The sequence below is a fragment of the Marmota flaviventris genome, chromosome 15 (genome assembly GCF_047511675.1).
Source record: "Marmota flaviventris isolate mMarFla1 chromosome 15, mMarFla1.hap1, whole genome shotgun sequence".
Taxonomy (NCBI): domain Eukaryota; kingdom Metazoa; phylum Chordata; class Mammalia; order Rodentia; family Sciuridae; genus Marmota; species Marmota flaviventris.
Window position 1 is genome coordinate 39304257 of NC_092512.1, and position 24379 is coordinate 39328635.

The 24379-nt window shown below is 38.7% G+C and overlaps 1 protein-coding gene across 4 annotated transcripts in view; it reads right to left on the reverse strand.

The window, feature by feature from the left end:
- Cpq (carboxypeptidase Q) overlaps positions 1-24379 on the reverse strand; it is a 449500-nt gene that overhangs the window by 106001 nt on the left and 319120 nt on the right. For all 4 annotated transcript variants that reach the window (XM_071602223.1, XM_071602224.1, XM_027953187.2 and 1 more), the window contains exon 6: positions 2959-3050. In XM_071602223.1, coding sequence (XP_071458324.1) covers positions 2959-3050 — 92 coding nt within the window. The remainder of the gene's footprint in view (positions 1-2958; positions 3051-24379) is intronic.

The window sequence follows — 24379 nt, forward strand, 5'->3', positions numbered from 1 at the left end:
TCTGCATGGGCTAGCTTTGCATCAGAACTGTGTGCTCTCCTTTAATAGTGTATGCAGGGTTGTGGCTGGGAAGTGACTGCCCAGCCAGGCTTGTGTCACCTAATACCCAAGCAGTTCCATTACCTGGCTAGTTCTTTTTTTTTTTTTAGAGAGAGAGAGAGAGAGAGAGTTTTTCAATATTTATTTTCTAGTTTTTGGTGAACACAACATCTTTGTATGTATGTGGTGCTGAGGATCGAACCCGGGCCGTACGCATGCCAGGCGAGCGCGCTACCGCTTGAGCCACATCCCCAGCCCCACCTGACTAGTTCTTGCCAATGGACTGTAAGTAGAAACCATGTGACCCACTTCCAGAACTATCCCTTCAAAACCTCCCACCATTCCCCCCCACCTGCCAGTTGGATGTTGCTGCTCAAAACATATTAAAGGCCACATTGCTGAAATCTCTCAGCCTGAATAACTACATGGAACAGAACCCTATCATAAGTATATTGGATGTTAAATAAGCAAGGAATAAACTTGTATTATGCTGTCATTGAAACTGGAGGACTAATTTGTTCCAAAACTTGCCATTCCTTACCTAGAACAGAGGATCTCTGTTGTGACTGCACTGAATGGGATGCTGTTGGCATTCAGAGATGCCTCAGAGAAGACAATCTGCTTTGTTCCCTCCTTCCAGTTTGTGACTTGCTATATATTTACTTTTAGGTTAAATTCAGTAACCCCTACCCCAAATTCTTATGCTTTTGGCAATGTTTCTATGTGAAACATGCAGAAAGTCTTTTAAAATGTAAGATAGAGGGCTACCCTAAAACAAAAGGCTTATGTTTTTTGTTTCTGTAATTTCTTCTTTCCATCCCTGAAAATGCAATGCAGACTTAGCCACCAGCAAGCTGAAGCATTTGTATGAAGGTAACAGAGATAACATCAAGACACACCAGGTCTGTTCATGCAATTATGCATCATTTCATAAAGAAAGAGAGAGAGAATGAATGAATGTGAGTGTGTGTGTGTGTGTGTGTGTGTGTCCCTCCCAATTTCTTAGAAGTTTAAAATCAAGTCATTCCTGATTTCATCCATGCATTTCAGTAGGCTATGGTGAAACTCAAAACCTTATAGAGAAATAAATCTTTTTTTTCAGATCCCAGAAATTTCAGTGGTGAGAAATTTTAAGCGGATCCATTGGGGATTAAATCCATTTTTTACCCCTGGGGTAGAGTATATTATAGAGAATAAAAGAGTTTTAAGAATAGTTCTTTCAAATATTCTGTTTTCTATGAAGTCCAAGATGCATAGAATTTTAAAGCTCCTCCTTAAAAATAGTTCAGTTACCCTTCTTGCCCTGAGGATAAAGTATAAACTTCTAAGCAGGATTTATATGTACTTGTTCAGGCTCCTGCTTACATATCTACTCTATGCTAGCATCACAATGCACCCAGCCACTCTGAGCTCCTTCTGTTTCTGTAGGATCTGCATCCTCCCTTACCTCCAGCCTTTGCACACACAAGCTCTGGTACTCCTCTTCTCCCTCCCACTCCCTTTCCTTTGATTACTTTTACTCAGTCTTCAGGTCTCAACTTAGATGTCATTTCTTCCACACACCTTATTCCAACTGCCCTTCAAAGTCCAGTTGGGTGAACTTCCTGTGTCTGCCATCAACACCTTATTCTTTATCAGAAGATTTAGCACATAAAATTGAAGTTCACTGAAGTTCCTTTGCATTTCAGTCTATGTAAGGGCAGCAGAATCTTTTTAATTAGGTTAAATCTCATATCCAACATAGTACATGAGACATAAGTATTACTCAGAAAATGTTAACTGGATGTTGCTGAATCTAGAACAATCCTTATGTACTTTTGAGGTCTACCATGACATATGGAATATGATGTTACTGATCCACCAACCAAAGAACACTTGTCTTGAGTTTTCTTATCCCCAGGATTACTGGAGGTCAAAGGTAAAAGAGTAGGCATAAATCATGAGTATTTTGTATAATAAACAATTATATTCAGTGATCAAATTCATGACCCCAAATTCATTCTCTAACTAATTGAAATAGGGCAATAGAGACTGACTCTGTAAAAAATGGCCCCCAAAATGGTATAAATATAATTCAAGAAACAAACACCCTCTGACTTGGATAATTTACATTCTGTTTTTTTCAATCTGGAGATTTAGGGACAATGATCCACAGCAGTGGCAGCAATGCAGCCCCTCCGCTCCCTGCCCATACAACCCTGCCCAGCAGCACATGCACCACTTTGGCACTTCCTCTGGCTTGATCCATACTACTTCTGACCTTAGTGTTTTGCTCTCTCCACATTTGTTCTTGAGGCTAATCTCCACATCCCCAAATGGTCTTGGATTTCTAATCATGTTCTTCCACATTCCCTTCTTGATTAGACTCCACTCTTGCCCAATCACAGTTAGTGTCAAGCCAAACTGTCCCCAACATTCCCAGATCTGAGACCTCTGGCTGCCCCATCCCAAACATCATGATGGCAATGCTGTTGGCTGACTCAAGGCCCCATGACTGGGTCCTCAAAGACCAGCGCTTCCAGAAGGATTTAGCACACAGAGGTATGGGAGGAGGTGCTCGGTGAGGAGAGGGCCTGTCCATATCTCTGGAACACACAAGTACAGAAGAACTAGAGAGGCTATAGAAAATGGCAGCATGAAGGTGGGAGTTTTCTAAGACTGCAGACCATGAAATAGGAATAGAAAAGCCCTTAGCTCCGTACCAGAACATCCTCAGTTCAGCAGTATGTTCTCATCACAGAGCTGGATGAAGAAAGCTTATACAGAAGGAGTGTTTGGCAAGGTTAGCTGAACACAAAGTATTATTGAGAATCCTAAATGGGACAATTAGCAGGAATTTTTAAACCAAAAGCATCAGTGTTTTTGGCTTACACTGATATTATATGTACAAATACTCAGCAATCCATGGCTGGTTTTTACCTTGTGTGACTGATAGTACTGGAAGGCGCCAATTCCACCTTGTTCCTCTGCAGTCCAGAGCACCAGGCGCAGAGTCCTCTTTGGACGGAGCCCTAGGAAAAATAAAGAAGGAATCAGTGCTTCAGTTGATTATGACTTTCTAAAAATGGCACTGTGGAGGCAGTGAGGAGGGAATCAGAGGCACTCCTCTCTTGCTGGTGTGGCTGCCTGCTTCTGCGTATGGCTGACATAGCAGAGGAGCAGTTTTGGTACTGAGCTCCAGGACAGATTAATGGCAAAACTTGTTGTGACAAATTCAGTCTTATAGGCCAAGAAGGAGAGCCTCTGATCACAGCCTTAACTAGATATCCTGCCCTGCAGGGCCCAACAGGTGTTCAAGTTCAGTGAGATATTAGGTCATATCTAGAAGGTGCAGTTAGGAGGAGCCTAGTAGATCTTGGGATCTTCTATAAATCTTAATTAAAATCAAGTTTTGCTCTATTTCAAGATAAGGTGTGTTGGAGATTACTTCTTAGTTTGAATCTACAAGTATAGCTAGCTTCTCCTGCTATCCCCAGTAATGTAGTAACTGAGAAACAGATGAAACATTTATGGTTACCCATGACCAATTTTTTTCTTCTACTTGGAAATATAAGGTCATTCCCTTAAGGTCAATGAAAATTAACTGAATGAGGATGACAGTTATTCACCTTATTGCTTCACCAACAGCTTGGTGGAAATTTCATTGATAAACAAATTTATATAGACAGTCCCTGACTTATGATGGTGCCACTTGCTAGTTTTTGACCTTAGGATAGTACAACAGCAAGCACACATTCAGTAGAAAATGAACTTTGATTGTCAAATTTTGATCTATGTCCAGTCTACAATATATAGCATGATCCTTTCTTGTGATGCTGGGCAGCGAAAGAGAACCTGTCAGCCACAGACTCACCACGGGAACAACTGGTCCTCTGAAGTGTGCTGTGTTGCGGAGCTTGGGTGTTGGTAGGATGAGGTATGTTAAACGCATTTTTGACTTGTGATATTTTCACCTTTGGATGGGTTTATCAGGATGTAACCCCATCGTAAGTCAAGGAGCCTTTGTATCTTGAAGTTTTTAAGGCTAGTGGCAGATTTGCTGTGTCTAGAACCATTTTTGAGTGACTGTCTATTCAGTAAAATTTAACTACAAGAAAGCTCTTTTCCAAACTTAAAAACACAGGGTAAAACGGTATGTGAAAAGTGCCACTTTTGTCAGCAAGAATTAAAATCTGTCCTGATTCATACCTGATCATGTCATTTTTGAGAAATAGGAATCGCAGAACAAGTGAAGCAGGATTTAAATATTAACTAAGAGGATTCATCTTCCCTCCTCTTCACAGGAAGAGCCTTTGGGAAAGATTGAAATGTACTTTGAGTGGCTCTGAGATGGTCATGCTACAAATCTCAGGAATAACCACCTACATGCACCACCTGGGGGCACAGCCTTTGAAAGAAGGAGGCAACGGAGCAGTCGCAGCCTGGATGATAAGTGCCCCTGAGATTGGGAACTTTATCCCGCATCTGCCAGGCACTGACAAGCCTTCTCCTTTAGCAAACCTAACACCAAGGAACTGAGAGGGGAAAAAGCTACATTCGCCACTGGAATATAGGGTGAAGTCACTTTTCACTCAAGCATTTTAACGTCACCACAAGACCACAGATGAGGACATAGGCTGACCTGAGTCCCAGGTAAAATCTAGACAAGCAGTTTCCACATCCAATTTCTCAACAAATTCTTTCAGCATTTCTACCTAAATCCATCTGGAACCCAAATTCTTACCTGCACTCTGCTCTGCTCCAAATCCTTACCTCCTGCTGCCTGGATTGTTGCCCTGCCTCCCCACAGCTCTTCCCTCTCTGCAGGTGATGCTGCACATTGTGGAGACAGGTCCTTTGCAAAGCCTAAGCTACCGCATTTCATGTCTCTGCTCAGAACCTCCCATAACCAAAATGGAAGCTTCTGGAAGGCTGGGGTTTGTGCTTTTTAATTCACTGAAACGTCCCTGGTCCCCAGATTGTTTGGCACACATTAAGTATTATTAAGTGGCACTGAAGGAAGGAATGAGTGCAAAGCTTGATGTACTGATTAGAATAAAACTTAAACCACTTTTTCTGGCCTCATTTAAAACTCTTCTGCTAATGCATCCCCAGGCAGGGCATTATATTTGAAAAAGGTAGACAGATTTGGGGAACCCTTCTATCATTAGGTGATAACTAGATAATTAATGGGAAATTGACCTGCCTGAACCTAGTCTCCTTATCTGACAAGTGGAGATAATCTTTGCCTACACCATAACTCTTACCTGGGGTTGTTTTGAGGATTAAATGAGATAGGATGTCATAATATACAAGATAACCCTGTGGCTGCCATGTAATCAACATTTACTAATGAACCACAAAACAATGTAATGGTGTCCAGGCACACTTTCAACCCCTCAGTAAAGAAGGGATATGAACATACCCAGAGAGGAAATTCCTCCAAATGCTTTCAAGTGCGCAGGGCAGAAGACTCCTGGAGTACCCACTGCCTGCTCCATGGAGTCCAACCACCCGCTCAGATTCATGCATAAGCTTAAACTCTTGTCTGAGAAAGAAATCTAATCTTAAAGATAGATGTCAACCTTTGGTTTCTCTAAAGGAAATATGCTTAGAATTCATTTGTATCAAATGACATTTTGCTTGCAACACAGGAAAAAAAAGTAAGAAAGGATAAAGTGATATTGTTTATATGCTGCAAGTAAAAATTCTAAACACTTTTAAATCTGTAAGAGAAGGGGGAAAGATGCACTTTCTTTTTACATCTCTCTGCATATCCCAGCAAAATAGTATCAAATTATTAAAATGGCCAGATGCTATGACACATATCTGTAATCCCAATGACTCAGGAGGCTGAGGCAGGAGGACCACAAGTTTGAGGCCAGCCCAGACAACTTAGCAAGATCCTGTCTCAAAGTAAAAAAAAAAAAAAAAAAAAAAAAAAGGGCTGGGGATATAGCTCAGTGGTAAAGCACCCCTGGTTTCAACCCCCAGTACAAGGAAAAATCATCAAAATGATGGAGTTCTCTTAAGGATGAACAGCATTAGCTACAGAGAATTCACTTTTTAAAAGCAAATGCTCTGACTCACCTTGTAGATTGGGTGTGCTATTCAGAGTCATTACAGATAGGATTAGTCTCCTTCACACTTAAAATTAACCAGATGGCCCACAATATCACATTAAGATAATAAAGAAGCAATCAGTATGAATTGAGAGATGCTAAGGCCTCAGAAAGAAGCATAGCTGGCCCTAAAATGATCAAGAGCCTTTTTCCAGTTCTTTACATATTCTACATATTAGTCATCTGTAGGAAGAGTAGCTGTCTCCTATTCTGTAGGTGCTTCTTTGCACTCTCATTTCCTTTGCTTTGCAGAAGTGTTTTAGTGTGATGCCATTCCATTTATTGATTCTTGGCATTATTTCCTGAGCTGCTGAGGAAGTATCTGTTGGTATGTGTTGGAAGTAACTGTTGGTATCTGTTGGAAGTATCTGTTGGTATCTGTTGATATCTGTTGGAATGCTGCCCCTGTGTTCTCCCCCATCAAGCCCTGGTGAAGGTTAGTTCCCAACAGATGGAACATTAGCACCTATTCACAAAGTGAAGGGTCCCCAAGAGAGATGAGGAACCCAGTGGTTAGCAAACACCTAACTGAATCCAAAGTCTCCTTTCACTCTGATAATCAGATGGTCCTTAAACCTAAGAGAAATGATGGAATTTCATTCAATGAAAGACCAGACCCTGAACCTAGTGTGGCATTTGGGTACCTAGGCCATCTAAGACCCTTAGAATGTCTTTGAGTATACAGAATGCATTGCCCTGCAAGAAAAACACAGATCTCATCCACCCTGCAGGAAAATGGATGGTTGTTTTCAGTGTAAAATGCTCCCTCACCCCAACATCTAGCATGTTCAAATTCAAATAAACAGAAGCAGGCTCCACACGTTTAAAGTGAGGGCCAGCCAGAATTATTATTTTCTGGATGAAGTTAAAGGCTAAATACATCTGAAAACAATAAAATATATAAATATAAAATTATATTTATAGAACTATAGATATAATTTTTTTCTTTCCACATTTTTATTGGTGCATTATAGCTGTACATATTGGTGGGATTTGTTGTTACACATTCGTACATATACATATACAATATAACGATATAATTTGGCCAATATATTTGTCATTTTTAAGTGATAGAACTTACTGTGCTTCTCAAATCCAAACTAGTTTTAGAATTCATGAATTTGAAGTACATAAAATATCAGCAGCAACAATTACAGGAATAAAACGAGAGCAGGAGAAGCAACATGACAAACTGCTATGAGGTCAAATGCAGAGAGTGCATTTGGTGGTGGAACGGGGGTACAAGTGAACAGCCCAGTCATGATCCTTGTCTCCAACTCTGGCCCTGGCTTGGGGGGATGCAGCTGAAGTCCAAAGCAAGCATATGAAAGAAAGTTCTAGAACTGGAGGTAAGTGGGAATTACTGGCTAGGAGACAAGTCCTACTGAGGTTGCAGCAGAGGATAGGCAAATTGTTTTCCTATAGATTTAAAGAAACTGCCCATAGATCCCCTGACCTCCTAGAATTTCAATTATGACTTCCAGATAGTGAAAAAAAAACAGTTTACAACATCATAGTTCTTCTCTAAAAGAACAAAAACTATCAGTAATGTGTCTGAACTTTGTTTTAATTTTTTGGTTTATGAAATGTGATATACATGCATTTCATTGCAGAGAGTAATAATGCTAAGGGGGAAAGAGTGCCTATGAGAAAAGATGAAATAAATTGTTTTGTCTTTTTTCCATTATTTGCAAATTTAAAGACAAGAAGGCTGAGAGATGATGATCATTAAGCTAATCAATTGAAAAGGTCAGTTGACTTATGTTTGCACCAGGAGAAGGGCAAAACAAAATAAACTTGACTTTCAGCAGAAGAACTCAGATTAATCCAAACATGTAAATGGCTTTTCCCAAATCATGACCTCTAAGACACGCTATTTGTTAGCAGTGTCTTGACCCCAGCATCCAACCACTACTTAGTTTCTCTAGAACTACAAATAAGTTTCCCCTTCTCCCTAACTTTGTAGAGAAAGTACAACTGTTATAGAAATACACTCACATGAGTTCACAAATACATTAGTTGTCAAACTCTCCTTTAGCAACAGTTTGGAAGAGAGGGCTTACACTTGAAGAGATTTTTCTTCCTGCAATAAGCTTGATTAATATGAGCACAGTATCTGAGTTACAGAAATAATGACAAGAAAGCATACGAATTGAATAAGAGATACTAAAGCTTAGTGGGTAAATGCATGGGGGTTGAGACTGATTTCTACTTTGTGCAAGTTAGACAATATTTCATATAATATATAATAAGCACATTAACATTGATTCTTCAAAATAGAGGGTGTGGTTAGACAAAGAGGAATTGTTTTAGGGAAGTAAGCTGCAACTTCTCTTTGAAGGCAGAAATAGAACATCCCTCTTGAAGATCTTTGTTCTTAGAAGAATTGCTTTGTGTCTTTCTTAGTTATGTATTTATAAGCAATTAGACACTTTGTTGTGGGGGCACTGGGCAAGGCAACAGAATTTTTTTTAAAAGCTGATAGGTTTTGAGCCAACTGAGGAAATAATCTGGACATTGGTAGGAGGAGAATCAGTATAAAAAAGGAGACTTCTGGAAGGGAAACCTCTGTGCCCCCACTCCTGTTTCCTTGAGGGATGGGGATGAGAGCCTTGTTGATTGAGGTGCTGAGACAGGGAGGGTCCTAGAAGCTCCATAAATAAAGGGACCCTGATAAAAGGAGTCTAGGACATTGGCCTGGGTTCAACCTGAGGTTCTAGGGCAAGGACTAATTCCAGCCTGGTGTGAGGCCAACTCCAGAAACGCCTCCAGATGCAGTCACCCTGTTGCAGTGGTTATGATTTATGGAACAGCAGCTGAGGATGGAAAAATGTAAACAAAGGGAGCTGTAACCCTGTTGCTCCAAACTGACACTGCTGTGACATGGGTGCACAATGACGCCACACAGCAGCCAGAGGGAACAGCTGGCACAGGCAGATTCAGCTGTGGGTTTCTGGAGGAGCACTGACCTGTTGGCCTGACCCAGGATTCATGGACATCTCAGAGGTGGTGGGAGGGACCTCAGGGGTGACAGACCAGCGGCTAACAAGTCCTGTGGAGGCTTAGGTGATTAATTGCAAGGGAGATGGAAGCGATGTGACAATATTTATAATCTATGGTTCTGGAGCAGGTCATAACACTTATAATTTCCGTAATTCAAAGGGAACAGTCCTACCTCATTATAATGATTAGGATTCTAATAGCCAGGAAAGGTACTATCAATCACTGGTAAAGCAGAACTCCTGTGACTACAAATGTGTGAAGGCCACTTCCGGACCAACCCAGTTTTCCACTTACCCCTGCTCCTGCCTTTCATCCTAATCTCTCACTACACCACACTTCTTACTGGTCCCTGAACATGCCCCGCACCTCAGATTTTTGGCCCTTTGCATATGCACTTCTTGCTATCCATAATCCTTTTTCACCTTTTCTATTTGGCAAACTCCTATTCTTTTGACAAACCCCATCTCTAGTGTCACTTTCTCTGGGAAGCCTTCCCTAACTTAAAGGCAAGGATGGCTGCTCCTTTTTCAGTGTTCCTCTGAAACTTCTAAAACTTCATATAGGTATATCTCTATTTTCATGTCCAACAATACTTCAATGTCGATATTCCCACCAAACCATTAATTTTCTTATTTCCCTTTTTCATGCTCTGGACCTACCATTTAACAAGTGCTGAATAAATGTGTGTTAATTAACTGATTGACTGAATATGTGTATTTAAATATAAATAAAAGGTACTGCCTTGTCCTTTAATCTAAAGCATGTTGGTACCTACTCAGTTCAGAAAGTTGATAAGATAGTAAAATATGCTATTTTTGTGAGGCCAGAGCACAAACAACACAGGGAAAAGCACTTCAGTAGTCGAGGTAATTAAATGTGCTTCAACTATGACATTTGCTTCAGTTGCTATCACATTGCCTATTTTTGTAACACAGCACTGTCTAGTCAAAATTTAGTATGTCAATAGCTTTTTGTTGACCAAGTCATTAAATAAATATATAATGGTACAGAATTACAGGTGTTTTAGTCAGCTTTTTCACCACTATAACCAAAAGATCTGAAAAGATTAATTTTAGAGGAGGAAAAGTTTATTTGGTGCTCCTGGTCATGGGGTCTCAGTCCATAGACCCCAACTCCATTGCTTTGGGCCCAAAGTGAGGCAGAACATCATGGCAGATGGGTGTGGCAGAGGAATACAGTTCAGGACAGGGCATCAGGAATCAGAGAGAGAGCTCAACTCACCAAGAACAAAATATATACCCAAAAGGCATGCCCCCCAGTGACTCACCTCCTCCAGCCACACACTGCCTGCCTACAGTCATCACCCGGGTAATCCCTATCAGGGGATTAATGCACTGATTAGGTTAAGGCTCTCAAAAACCCAATCATTTAATCTCTAAACTTTCTTGCATTGTCTTACACATGAGCTTTTGGGGGACTTCTCCTGTTAAAATTGTAACATATAGGTATTTTTATTTTAAATTGACAACTTTCTTAAATTTTTAATTTTGATTTTTTTCTGAATATGAAAATATATATCCTTTTTAAAATTTAAAACAAAAGAAAGCAAAAAACAACCTATATCATTATATTTCCTTATATGTTTTATATACTTACGCATACAAAATTATATAAGCATATATACACATTTATTCTTACATATAATTTTATTCTAGTTGTTTTCAATTAAAGTCATGGAATATATGGTTTTTATTATGATCAACCATCTTCAGGAAAATGGTCCTTAATTTTTCTAGCTGTTCCCTAACTACTGGACATCTAAGGTTTTTATTTTTTAGACAAATTCTTATATTAAAAATAAAAATATTGAGTCTAAGTTAAATATAAACATTTTCAAGTTTTTTGACATATGTTACCAATGCCCTGAAGACAGGGTATCAACTTATATTATTAGAAGGAGAATGTTCAATTTTACTTAATTTTGAACTTTTAATCTTATTGCCTTTATTTTTGTGTTTCATGTTTTATCTACTTTTTTATACTTCATTTTATTTATTTTCAGCCAAAATACCTTCACTTATGCACTCATACACAATCTACAGTCTAGTGTAAGTTGATTGAGACAAATGTTAAGCTTAAATCTGATGCCTGACTGGAGTTAAAATACATGAATTTGTTTTTCTTATGAAATTGCCTGATAGCAGAACTCTTTCAATCATATACTTTTAAGATAATGTTAGTAGCATGTACAGAACACAAGTTTGATCCAGTTGGCATTTTAAAATGTACTATTTCCTTTTCCCTATCATTATTTAGAGTGTTTTTTTTTTTTTTTTTATCTGTAAGGAGAAATTGAGAAGCCTGGCTAATGATAGATTTGAACTCTGAATCACGCTTTGGTTAAGAGTTCTATCTTGCAAAAACATCAACTAGTGAGATGTTAAACAGCACAGCTCTTAAGAAAATGATGATGAATCAAGTATGAGTAGGACCAAAGCTCCTTTCAAATTTACATTCACCAATGTGGGTCTTTAAATTATATTTCTTGTGAAGATGCAGCTGTAGGAAGAACAACAACATTGTTGGTGCTGGGATCAGGGATTAACAAAAAGAAACACAACGGCAACAAGCAACAGAGAAGAGAACATTTCTGGGATCCATTTTTAATACCCAACAGAAGATGATGAATACATTGCTGGAAAACTCAGAAGCCCTCATTAAGCTATTTTCGTTAACTCTTCCAAAAGCTCTTTTCTATGGTAATGCAGACGGAGAAGATATATTCTACACTTTCAGATTTTCCTTGTGTATAAAATTAGTTGTGAAGTTACCAATAATTTCTATGAAGTTACTTATACATGACTGAAGTATTAATTATTTGATATTTTTGACCCATAATTAATTATAACTTTTTGTTCTTGATTCCATTTCAGTTTAGGTTTCAGACCACAGCACATTTAGTAGTACTTATCCATTTTGCAATCAGTTTTCAACAAAAACTCAAAAACTGCCACCAAATTCATCTTCTTAAAACGCTGTGTTGAACATGTCACTGGCCATGTGAAAAATCTTCAATCACTCTTTATCATTTGTAGCAATATTCTGCCTCCAGCCTTTTTTTGAAACATGCATCTCTATCAATAAAATATCAATTTATATATGCTCAATGAACTTGAGCATAAATCACCACATATGTATATTTATATAAATGACACATATACAACATTGTCAATGCAAGTAATTATTTGTAAAATTCATTTCTTTTTCTACATGAAAAAGTAAATGTTTTCCTGTACACAAATGGATTTTTATACACACTCTGGCTTTAGAGGCCACTGGTCTATGGGACAGGCCATCCCTTAGTATGGCATTTGAGAACCTATGCAGACTCACCTCCAACTATTTTTCTTCTCAAGTCCTCATTTCCACGTAAATTTTTCTCTTTACTTTCTTCCCATTTCTGTGCTTTTCCTCACACTATTTATGCCATCTGGTTTGTCCTTCCTTTCTCTCACAACTGACCCATATCCATCCATCTTTGCGGATCCAGTTCCAATTCCTCCTGCACCATGCTCTCCGTTCTCTAAACTTCAAAGTTGTTATTTTCTGGTCCACCCATTTGGCAATTAATCACGGTTAATGTACTTCCTGCTTTTGGTTCTCACACACAGCTGCTGATAAATCAAAGCACCCCATCTATATTTGTTAGTTTATGGATTAGCAGAACTAATAGAACTGTTTGAAGCTGCAACAGGAGATATAGATTAAATTTATAGAAAGGACTTTGGACAGAGTATATTTTCAAACATTAAATCCACTATCAGTTATAGTTACCCGAGGAACAGTAAAGCCCGCAGACAAGGCTGGTGTAGGGCAGGTGGGGAGTGGAAACAGACTGGAATCTTCGAGTCCCTGTTGGATCTAGGATATTATAATTGGTGACTCTACAAATACTGAGCCTCACCCACAGGGACATGAGATTGGCATTTCTTCAAGAGAAGTATTTGGCCTCCCAGGAGAAGTGCTGTTTATCTCAAACGTTTTCATTCCTTAATTATGGAAAGTGTGAGACACATTTGTATTCTTAAGATGAAAGAAAACCTAGAGCAAACTCAGAGGTGTTTATGTGAAATTTCAGTGCTTCAAATTTTATGAATACTACATCGCTAAGGTAATGGGTTATATGACCTTATGCAGTGTTTGCTTTTCTGGGTCATTTTGACCCATCTTTTGTATAAAACTGGGAGGGGATGGGAGAAATGTTACATTGTGTCTGTTAAAAATATTTATAGGAATATGTCAAAATTTGCTTAAAATCTCAGGGGATTGTTGTCTGAGAATGGTCCCCCAAGTTTATCTGCTGCCCTCCCAGGGTCAAGTTTATATGGGTGTGTTCAGTCTGTGAACACTCCGTTTTTTGAAATGAAACCAAATTCATGCAGAGTTATGTGCTTAGTGTGGGAAGGAATGTGCTGTCTTCATTCTCAGCACTTTTCCCAGGACCCCCTGTCCTCAAACCTTAAAATCAATCTACTAGATTCCCCCCCCACCATGTAGATATTAACCTATCCAGAACATTATTTCCTCTCTTGTTCTAACTTATTTCTAATTCCTATACTTAACAATTGCTAAAACCCATCATCGATGTCCATCTTGGACACACAAGCATATGTTTAAAAATTCTACTCCAAAAATGGAGGAACTTTAGATAGGGAAAAGGGGAATGAGGAGAAAGGATGGGGTCAAGGGGTAGGAATGATGGTGGAATGAGTTAGACATCATTACCCTAAGTACATGTATAAAGGCACAAATGGTATGAAAATATTTTGTGTACAACCAGTGACTTGAAAAATTGTGTTCTATATGTGTAATGAATTGCATTCTGCCATCATGTATAAGAAATTAGAATAAATATATCATTTAATAAAAAATTTTACCCCATAAAGGAAGAAACTAAAATTCTGGAATAGAAGTGAACACACAAATAATCAACAAGCACTCATTTGTGCAGAAAACACTAAGATTAAATGGCACAATCAAAGTTACTCAAAATAGCAGACATATTCATTCAACAACTATTTCTGGTCCAGGAACCAAGGCAAGAAGATGATCATGCTATTTGAACTCATGAAATCCGCTGTCTAGAAGACCAGGGGAATAAGAAATTCCCATATAATTCTAATAATTTCATTGCCATCATTATTATGGGTGCTTTGAATCTACGCAGTGAATCTTAAAAAGTTTGTTTTTCTGGACAAAGAGTGATTTTAGAAGAGAGAGAGAGACACAGAGAGAGAGAGAGAGAGAGAGAGAGAGACTGAGAGAGTTATTAATAGCATCTCCCATGTGATTTTAGAGATGGTCAAGATGAGGGTAGAAGGGACCAAGATGTACAGGCCCCCATGCCAGACACTGTGCTCTTTCCAGACAAAATCTCATGTAATTTTATAAACATTACCTCATTTAATTCTGCAAAGCAAATACTATTGCCTCCCTCTTTTCCAAATAAGGAAAGTGAGTGACAGAGAAATTAAATCACTTGCCCTGACCACACAGCTAGGAAGTGGCCGAGCCAAGAGTCAGACCTGGGACTCTCAGATGCCAAACTATGTTCTCAACTGCTTCATGAGATTGACTTTCCAAATGTCAGACTTCAAGTAAGGGTCTGGCCAGTGCTGAGCAACCTCCATCTTCTTATGTCTCATTTCAGGTGAAACTCTCACATTAGAGGATGTAATCTAACAAAGTTACTGCTTCTTCCCTGTTAAGCAGAGGTCCATGTTAGTACCTTCAAGTTCCAGCTGAAACTGTCCAGCTTCAGGAACAAAGTTGCAAGAATATCACCTATAGACATTAGGACAGGATGTGTTCAGTCAGTGGGGTTGGAAACTGGGGCCCATGGGAAGGACATTTTCTAAGCTGATGGAGATAAGTAAGCCATCAGTTCCTGAGACCGTCGGAAGCTGAGCACCACTGCAAAGTCCAGACTTAGAGCATCAAGAATGAAGAAAAATCTTGAACCACAGGGTCCAAAAGTCATCACTATAACTTAGAGTAAGTAGGAGTCAGAGAAGATGGACTCACTTGCATTTCAGGGGACTGAGCTCCAGAAAAATGAAAAATAAATCTAAAAAATTATAAACCTAGCATCCACTTAAAAAAATTATAAACCTAGAACTTAAAAAACCAACACAATGTATTGTCTGCTCAGAAAAATCATAGGACTTTTCAAAATATCAAGAAAATGGCACAGTCAAGATTATATTGTAAAATACAAAGTGAATATGTTGATTTTTTTTGTTGTCAGTAATAAATTCTGTTTGAAGACAAAAACTTACAATGACATTTTAGGGAATTTACGTTTTTCTGACAAAAAATGAATTTTATTTTTATTGGTGTATCCCAATTATACAGAAAAGTAGGTTTCATTGTGAAAAATAAAGAAAAAATTGTCTCCAGTCCCATCTAATAGTTATACATATATAAAGACAAATTGGATCAATTTTCCTTCTCAAAACGTTCTCTTCTCTATTCTTCTCTCTTCCCACAACCCCCTCTCTCTCTTTTACTAATCACCCTTCTACTTACATGGCTTTTCATTTCTCCCCTTTAGCTTCTTATATGAGGGAAAGCATGATATTGTTCTAAGTCTGGCTTATTTCACTCAAACTTATGATCTTCAGCTGGACGCAGTAGCCTGTAATCCCAGGGGTTCAGGAGGCTGAGAAAAGCGGATTACAAATTGGAGGCTAGTCTCAGTAATTTAGCAAGACAGTCTCAAAAAAAAAGAAAAGAAAAGAAATAAAGGAAGGAAGGGGGGGGGGGAGAGAGAGAGAGAGAGAGAGAGAGAGAGAGAGAGAGAGAGGGAGAGAAAGGTAGGTAGGTTTGGGAACATAGCTCTGTGGTAGAGCATCTCTGGGTTTAATCCCCAGTACCAAAACGAAAAATAAAGAAAAAAAAAAATTGTCTCCAGTTCTGTCCATTTTCCTGCAAATGACATTATTTTGTTCTTTTTTTTATGGATGAATAAAACTCCCTTGTGTATATATACTGCATTTTCTTTATCCATTCATCTGTTGAAGGGTGCCTAGACTAATTCCATAACTGGGCTATTGTGAATTGTGCTGCCATAAACATGGGTATGCATGTGTCTCTATAGTTGGCTGATTTTAATTCCTTTAGATAAGTACCGAGGAGTGGTAGGGCTGGATCATATAGTAATCTATTTTTAGCTTTTTGAAGCACCTCCAAACTGATTTCCATAGTGGCTGTACTAATTTACATTCCCAACAGTGTATTTTCTCTGCGTCCTTGCCAGCATTTATTGCTATTTGTTCTCTTGATGATGGCCATTCTAACTGGAGTGAGATGGAATCTCACTGTAGTTCTAATTTGCATTTCCCTGATTGCTAGAGATTGTTGGACATTTTTTCATATATTTGTTGGTAATTTGTACTTTCCTTTTCAGAAGTTCCCATTTATCAATTGGGTTATTTGATGTGGCATGTGAGTGTGTGAGTGTGTGTGTGTGTGTGTGTGTTACTGGGGATTTAGCCGAGGGTTCCAGGGTGCTCTACCACTAAGCTACATCTCAGTCTTTTTAAAAATATAATTTTTTAAAAAATTTTTGAGACAGGGTCTTGCTAAGTTGCCATAGGTAGCTTCAAATTTACAAACCACCTGCTTTGAATTCTCAAGTAGCGGAGATTACAGGCATGTGTCATTATTCCTGGCTATTTGATTTTCTTTTTTAAAATTTTTTTTGGTTGTTAATGGACCTGTATTTATTTATTTATTTATTTATTTATTTATTTATTTATTTATTTATTTATTTATATGCAGTGCGAGAATCAAACCCAGTACCTCACACATGCTAGGTAAGTGCTCTACCACTGAGCCACAACCCCAGCCCTTACTTGATTTTTTTTAATGTTGAGGTTTTTGCTTTTTAATATGTATTCTGGATACCAACCCTCTGTTAGTATCAGAGTAGGTAGCACAGATTTTTTTCCCATTCTGCCAGTGGTATCTTTACCCTGTTAATTATTCCCTTTGTTTTGCAGAAGCTTTTTAATTTGATGCCATCCTATTTACTGATATTTGCTCTTAACTCCTGAGGTATAGGATTTCTATTCAGTAAGTCTTTGCCTGTAACTATATGTTCAAGTGTTTCCCCTATTTTTTTCCTTCTAACAGTAGCAAAGTTTCTGATCTTATATTCAGGTCTCACATTTATTTTTGAGATAACTTTTGTACAGGATGAGAAATAGGGATCTAGCTTAATTCTTCTATATATGGATATCTAGTTTTTCCTACATCATTTGTTAAAGAGGTTGTCTTTTCTCCAACATATGTTTCTGGAACTTTTGTCAAGGATCAGATGACTATATCTGTCTGGGTTTGTCTCTGTGGCTTCTGTTCCATTGGTTTGTGTGCCTGATTTTATGTCAGTACCATGCTGTGTTGTTCCTACAGCTCTTCAGTATAATTTGAAATCAGGTATTGTGATGCTGGTGGCCTCCAGTGTCACTATTTTTTTCTCAGGAGAGTATTGATTATTGTGGGTCTTTTGTCCCTCCATATGAATTTTAGTATTATTTTTCTAGTTTCGTGAAGAACATCATTGGTATTTTAATCATATTAAATCTATAGCCCACTTTTTATAATATGGCCATTTTAACAAAATTAATTCTATCAACTATGGACATGTGAGATCCTCCCATCTTCTAGTGTCTTCACCAATTTCTTTCTTTAGTGTCCTGTGATTTTCATTGTAAAGGTCTTTTACCTCTTTGGTTAGGTTTATCCTTAGATATTTCATTCTTTGGGGAGCTATTGTGAATGAAATTGTTTTCCTGATTCTTTATCAGTGGATTCATTATTGGTGTATAGAAAAGCCATTGATTTTTATATGTTGATTTTGAATCTTGCTACTTAGCTGAATTTGCTTATCAGCTCTCACAGTCTTCTGGTGGAACCTTCAGAGTCTTCTATAGGATAATATAATCTGCAAATAGGGATGATTTGACTTCTTCCATTTCTATTTGTATCCTTTTCTTTCTTTCTCTTTCCTAGTTGCTCTGATTGTGTGGAATAGGAGGGCTGGAAGCAGATCTCATCTTGCTACTGTTTTTAGAGAAAATTCTTTCAGTTTTTCCCTGGTCAGTGTGATGTTGGCTTTGGGTTTGTCATATATAGCCTTTATTGTCTTGAGGTAAGTGCCTTCTTATCCCTAGTTTCTTCACGGTTTGCATATTGGAAGGGTATTGAAATTAGTGAAAGGCTTTTTGTGTATCTATTGAGATGATTGTGAGATCTTTATCCTTGGTTCTATTTCTATGTTGTATTACATTTATTGATTTACCTATGTTAAACTAGCCTTGCAAACCTGGGATAAAACTAACTTGATCATGGTGTATGATCTTTTTAATATGTCGTTGAATTTGATTTGCTAATATTTTATTGAGGATTTTTTGCATCTATGTTCGTCAAACATATCTGTCTTTAGTTTTCTTTTATTGAAGTGGCCTAATCCAGTTTTGGAATCAGAGTGATTAAGACTTCACAGAATGAGTTTGGACACATTCCCCACTTTCAATTTCATGAAATAATTTGAGGGATACTGGTACTAGTTCTTCTGTAAAGATCTGATAATTCAGCTGTGAATCCATCTGGCCCTGGGCTTTTCTTAGTTTTGAGGTTTTTAATTACTGTTTCAATCTCATTGCTCGTTATTGGTCTATTTAGGGTTTCTATATCCTCTTGATTCAGTTTTGGAACATTGCCTGTGTCTATAAATTTATCCATTTCTTCTAAATTTTTCAATTTATTGGAATATAAAGTTTCAAAATAGTTCTTAATAATTCTCTGGATTTTAATTGTATGGTTAATAATATCCCCATTTTTTAACTCTAATTTTGTTAATTTGTGTTTTCTCTCTTTCTTTTGGTTAGTTTGGCTGCAGGTTTATCCATCTCATTTATTTTTTCAAAGAACTAACTCTTTGTTTCATTGTTCCTTTGTATTATTCTTTTAGTTTTTATTTCATTAATTTCAGCTCTAATCTTTATTATTTCTTCCTCCTACTAGTTTTTGGATTTTTTCCCTTATATTTTGAGATTTTAAGATGCATCAATGGGTTGTTTATTTGAGATCACATTGTTGTTGTTTTTTTAATGTAGACATTCATAGCTCACAATGATATTTTAGGGATTTTAAGTTTTTCTAAAGTATAATCATTTTTAAACATTGAGGTTTTACTGTTCTCTACAGAGAGGGAGATTATAACAGAGGTAGAGTCATAATTGAGCTTAGGTATAGATCTGGAGGGAGGGTCAAGAGGTGATCAAGGAGTAGATTGGTGGAGAGCAGTTACATAACTCTGAAGGTATTTATAGTTCCACTGATGCTGGTGAGATGAGGCTGGGGGAGGAGGAATGAGGAATGAGGAATGGGCACTTAACACCATGCCAGACACTGGGCTCATTTCTTTCCAGACATTATCTCATTTAATTTTCACAATAATCCTATGATACCTGAGAGTATCATGAGATCTGATAACATTATCCTCAAGTCACAGATAAGAAAACAAAGATTTAAAAAAACCTATGTGACTTGCAGAATATCACAGAACTAATCAATGCTAGAGGCTGGATATGAGTGCAAAGTTATTGTTTTAACCCCCAATGCCCAGGCCTTTTCAAATAGACCACCCTGACTCAGGATCCCTGACACACAATGTTCTCTGATATGTGAAAACAAAAATAACTTAAGGCAAATATTACAGCATCAGTAGACCATAAAGGCTGACTTCGACCACTATGTGGGGGAAACTGAACAGCTTACTGAGTCATCCGTGTTGAGTCACTATGCATCATCACAGCAGGGACAGGCATGTCCTAACCTCTCGATTTTGGTTCCTACTATATCCCCATCTTCCACCCCCAAGTTCCCAGGGCACTCCTCCCCAGGAGAACAAGAGGTTACAGTTTGAATATAGATGTCCCCCTAGGCTCATATGATAGCCAATGCAGGAATATTCATAGGTGAAATGATTAGATTGAGAGTTGTAACCTAATCAAGTGGATTAATCCATTTGATGGTTAATAATATGTAAGGACTACTGTACTAGATGGTGACTGTAGGCAGGTGGCACATGGCTGGGAAACTGCATCACTGAGGGTGTACTCCTGGGTATTATGCCTTGTTCCCTGGCTCCTCCTTCCCTCTCTGCGTCTGTCTGCCATGACTTGAGCCATAGTGTTCTTCCTCACCTTGGGCCCAGAGCACAATGAAGTCAGCTGGCCAAGGACTGGACCTCTGAAACTGTGAGCCTGAAATAAAAATTTCCTCCTCTAAATTGCTTGTCAGATATTTTGATCACAACAAGGAAAAAAAATGACTAATGCATAAGGATTCAGATAAAGGCAGAGTGTGAGGAAAGAAAGAAGTCATAGAGGGCAGCCACAAAGCTCAGCACAGCAAATCAGACACCAGCAGCCTGTGACTGGTAGAAATCACAGAAATTGCACCAATTGCCCTCCAAGCTGAGGCCATGAGGCATCAGCATTCCCCTCTGCCCGCTATACCCTATGCACAGAGCTCTGATAGAAGTTGTCACCTTCTGATTTAGCAGGCCTTGCTCCTTCACCAGAACAACCAACTAAATCAATGAATAAATGCACGAAAAATAACAAGTGAGAAGTAAGAAAATCCAGAGAATACAATGACTTGAGACATGGATGATACGGATACAACATAGACATGCGAAAGGTCCATTTCAAAAGATGAAAGCAAAATGGCAACCTGTGTGTCTTTTTATTTATTTATTTTTAAATGTTTATTATTGGTTGTTCAAAACATTACATAGTTCTTGACATATCATATTTCATACATTTGATTCAAGTGGGTTATGAACTCCCATTTTTACCCCGTATACAGATTGCAGAATCACATCGGTTACACATCCACATTTTTACATATTGCCAAACTAGTATCTGATGTGTTCTGCTGCCTTTCCTATCCTCTACTATCCCCCCTCCCCTCCCCTCCCATCTTCTCTCTCTACCCCATCTACTGTAATTCATTTCTCCCCCTTGTTTTTTTCCCTTTCCCCTCACTTCCTCTTATATGTAATTTTGTATAACCCTGAGGGTCTCCTTCCATTTCCATGCAATTTCCCTTCTCTCTCCCTTTCCCTCCCACCTCTCGTCCCTGTTTAATGTTAATCTTCTTCTCTTGCTCTTCCTTTCTGCTCTGTTCTTAGTTTTTCTCCTTATATCAAAGAAGACATTTGGCATTTGTTTTTTAGGGATTGGCTAGCTTCACTTAGCATAATCTGCTCTAATGCCATCCTTTTCCTTGCAAATTCCATGATTTTGTCGTTTTTTTAGTGCAGAGTAATACTCCATTGTGTATAAATGCCACATTTTTTTATCCATTCATCTATTGAAGGGCAAAGAACAAATAGAATAAAGAGCATCTTTTTTTTTCATAGATGAATAAGTCATAAAAACTAATGACTGTACACAGTACTGTCATAAACTTAAGATGTGGATACCTTAGTCTCTCACTTCCTGCATGTCCTGCCAATGCATTTACCCTGTTTGGGGCAGTTGTCGGCAAACCATACTCACTCTTTAGATCCTGCACTTACCCTCCAAAAGAAGGGAAAATCAGAAGCGGCATAAAGGAGATGAGGTGCAAAGTGTCTGGGTCCGCACAGAATGAATGCTGGAAGCAGTCAAGCATACAGAGAGGAAGGGGTCTCTCTGGCTTGGCTCTCTGAGGTATCAACAGGTGCACTGTAGTTGCTAGAGGCTAGCACAGAGCCAGTGCAGATGGAGAACGAGTGCCCAGCAGCTGGCTGTGCAGAGGTTGCCAATGCAGAGTGACTGGGTGGGTTCCGCCAGGAAGAGTAAAAGCAGCTCTGCTCCTGGCATTGTGCAGAGGATGGGATGGGATTGAAAGCCAGGGGACACAGGAAGGATGACACATGTCCAATACCTCAGCCAACCAAGTCAGTGAGTAAAAAAACACGCATGTGTGCAGCAGACACAATTACAAACCAGTCTGACTTCTGTGATGTTGAGCTGACCTTGACCTGGGCAAGAGAACACTAAAGATGTCCAGTAACGTAAAAAGAAAGCTAGCCTTTACTGAGGGTGTACTATGTGCCCAGCCAGTGTGCTAAGTTCATTTTATATATGGGTTCCTTTAATTTTTCCCATCAGAGTAACACAGGGATGTTTTATTATTTTTTTCCTATTTTACAAATCAGCAAGCTGAGGCTTAGGGAGGTGAAGCAACTCACTCATGGTCACATACAAAACAAGAAGCAAAAATAGGACCCGAACCCAGACCCTTCTGACCACAGCCCAGGGCTTAAGGTTTCCTTCTATGTGAATCCCTTTAATGTTCCCAGTGGACTGAGGGTGACTCAAGTGGGGATAAGTCCTGTGGGAACCTGGCACAGATGGAAATAATAACGAATTCATTGTACACATACTTGTGAGACTCCAATTAGAAAAAGTGCATTCTGGGCCAGTCACACAATGGAAAAACAAGGAGCCTAGAACAAGGAAAGAGCTATTCTTTTGAGAATTGGGTTCACCCTGTTAAAGGCACATTTGTGTAAATACACATCTTAAAATGTCCAGGCGTAAATTGATGTCTTATTGCAGAGACTACTGAGCTATCGATTCCAGTTTCCTGGCTCTCTTTGGCTTGGCCCACCACCATGATGCCTCAATCTATATCTATGTGCTGGAGGATCAATAGCAGAAAGCATCTGATTGTTTTTCTTTTTAAACTCTTCAAAAGATGATTGACATTAGAGTGGTTTTTATAATATAAAGATGTCAGGTCATTTCCTCAAGCCTTGGACTTCGGGAGGGACCCTAATGAGGGAGGACTGTACATGGCTCCGTCATCCCACCACACATGTTCAAGTGCTCTGTACAGTAACGATGTTCATCTATTCATTTTTGATCCTTGAATCTGGAGTACTTTCAGTCAACTGCCTAATCTAATCTTGGCCAGACTATTTTATTGTTCCAGCAATAAATAATAGCACCAGAGCCTGCCTCTTCGTGCCTAACAGATCATGGGCATTAAATGTTAAATAAATAAGACTTAACCCAGGTTTCGCAGCCCACTTCTTTATAGCATTAATGCCATTACTTCATCTCCCTCAAGTTCCCAAATAGGAAAAACAGCCTGTTCTTTAGTATAAACAAGAACGATTTCTTCTCCTATCTAAAAATTCATGACATTGCTTAGCATGAAGTTTTGTTTCAAGAATTAGATGGCCTTATATTCTAAAGCAAACTGCTCTGGCTACCTGGGTTTTCCAGTGAAATCCCAATTTGCTTTGAAAATGGATACACATTTGTCATTTTAGGAATAGTTCTTTGCTTTGGCTTTTGAGTACATACAGGATTTTGCTAAGAACAGTGTCAAATAGCCCCGTGATTACTCCCATTTTGTTGTGCTAATCATTATCTTCCATTACCAGGCAACAGACACTGTCAGTTTTGGAAACAGTCACTTTATGGAAGATAAAATATGAGTCAGGAGGCAAGCAAGTTCCCCATGGCATTTGCATGTGTCCTTTCTTTGAGGCAGTACCTGTGGCATTTCTGCAGGGTGGGCCTGCTTTTATCTGTTGCCAGGGGCATTGTGGGAAGACACTAGCACTCAAAGATCTAACTGAAAAAACACCACACAGTTTCTATGAAAACAGATGCCCAAAATTAAGACACACAGAAGACTGTTGTATTTTAAACTCCAAATGCAATAGAAGACTTTGTTTTTCTTAAGAGAAATGTCTCTTATTCCAGAACCAGCTGTTAAAGACGTCCGGCTACTGGGGGCCAGTTTGGAGTTCTAGGGAAGAAATTCTTCAAACAAAACTTTTGTAAGGGTGATGGGAGGCATGACTGGGAACAGTAGTGTGCTTTTTAATGACTGAGGCCGAATATGCTTTCCTCTGGTTTTCTTTTATGCTTTTTGATAAAGCATTTTTCATGCTTTCCTTTTATTTCAGAGCGGCCTTTCCCCCTCATATACTATGGGTTGCCAAACTAAAAAAGAATTTCTGCCCCCATGTACTCTATTTAGTTGAAAGACAAGTTTCAGCTATGCCACGCAGGAGGATGAGCCGGCAACCTGCCACAGGAGTCAGGAAACAAAAGGCTCCCTTCAGAGCCTGTCCGTCTCCAGGCCCTCTGTGACCAGATAAGTTGGTTCCCTGTGCACCTGGGTCCTCCTGGCTG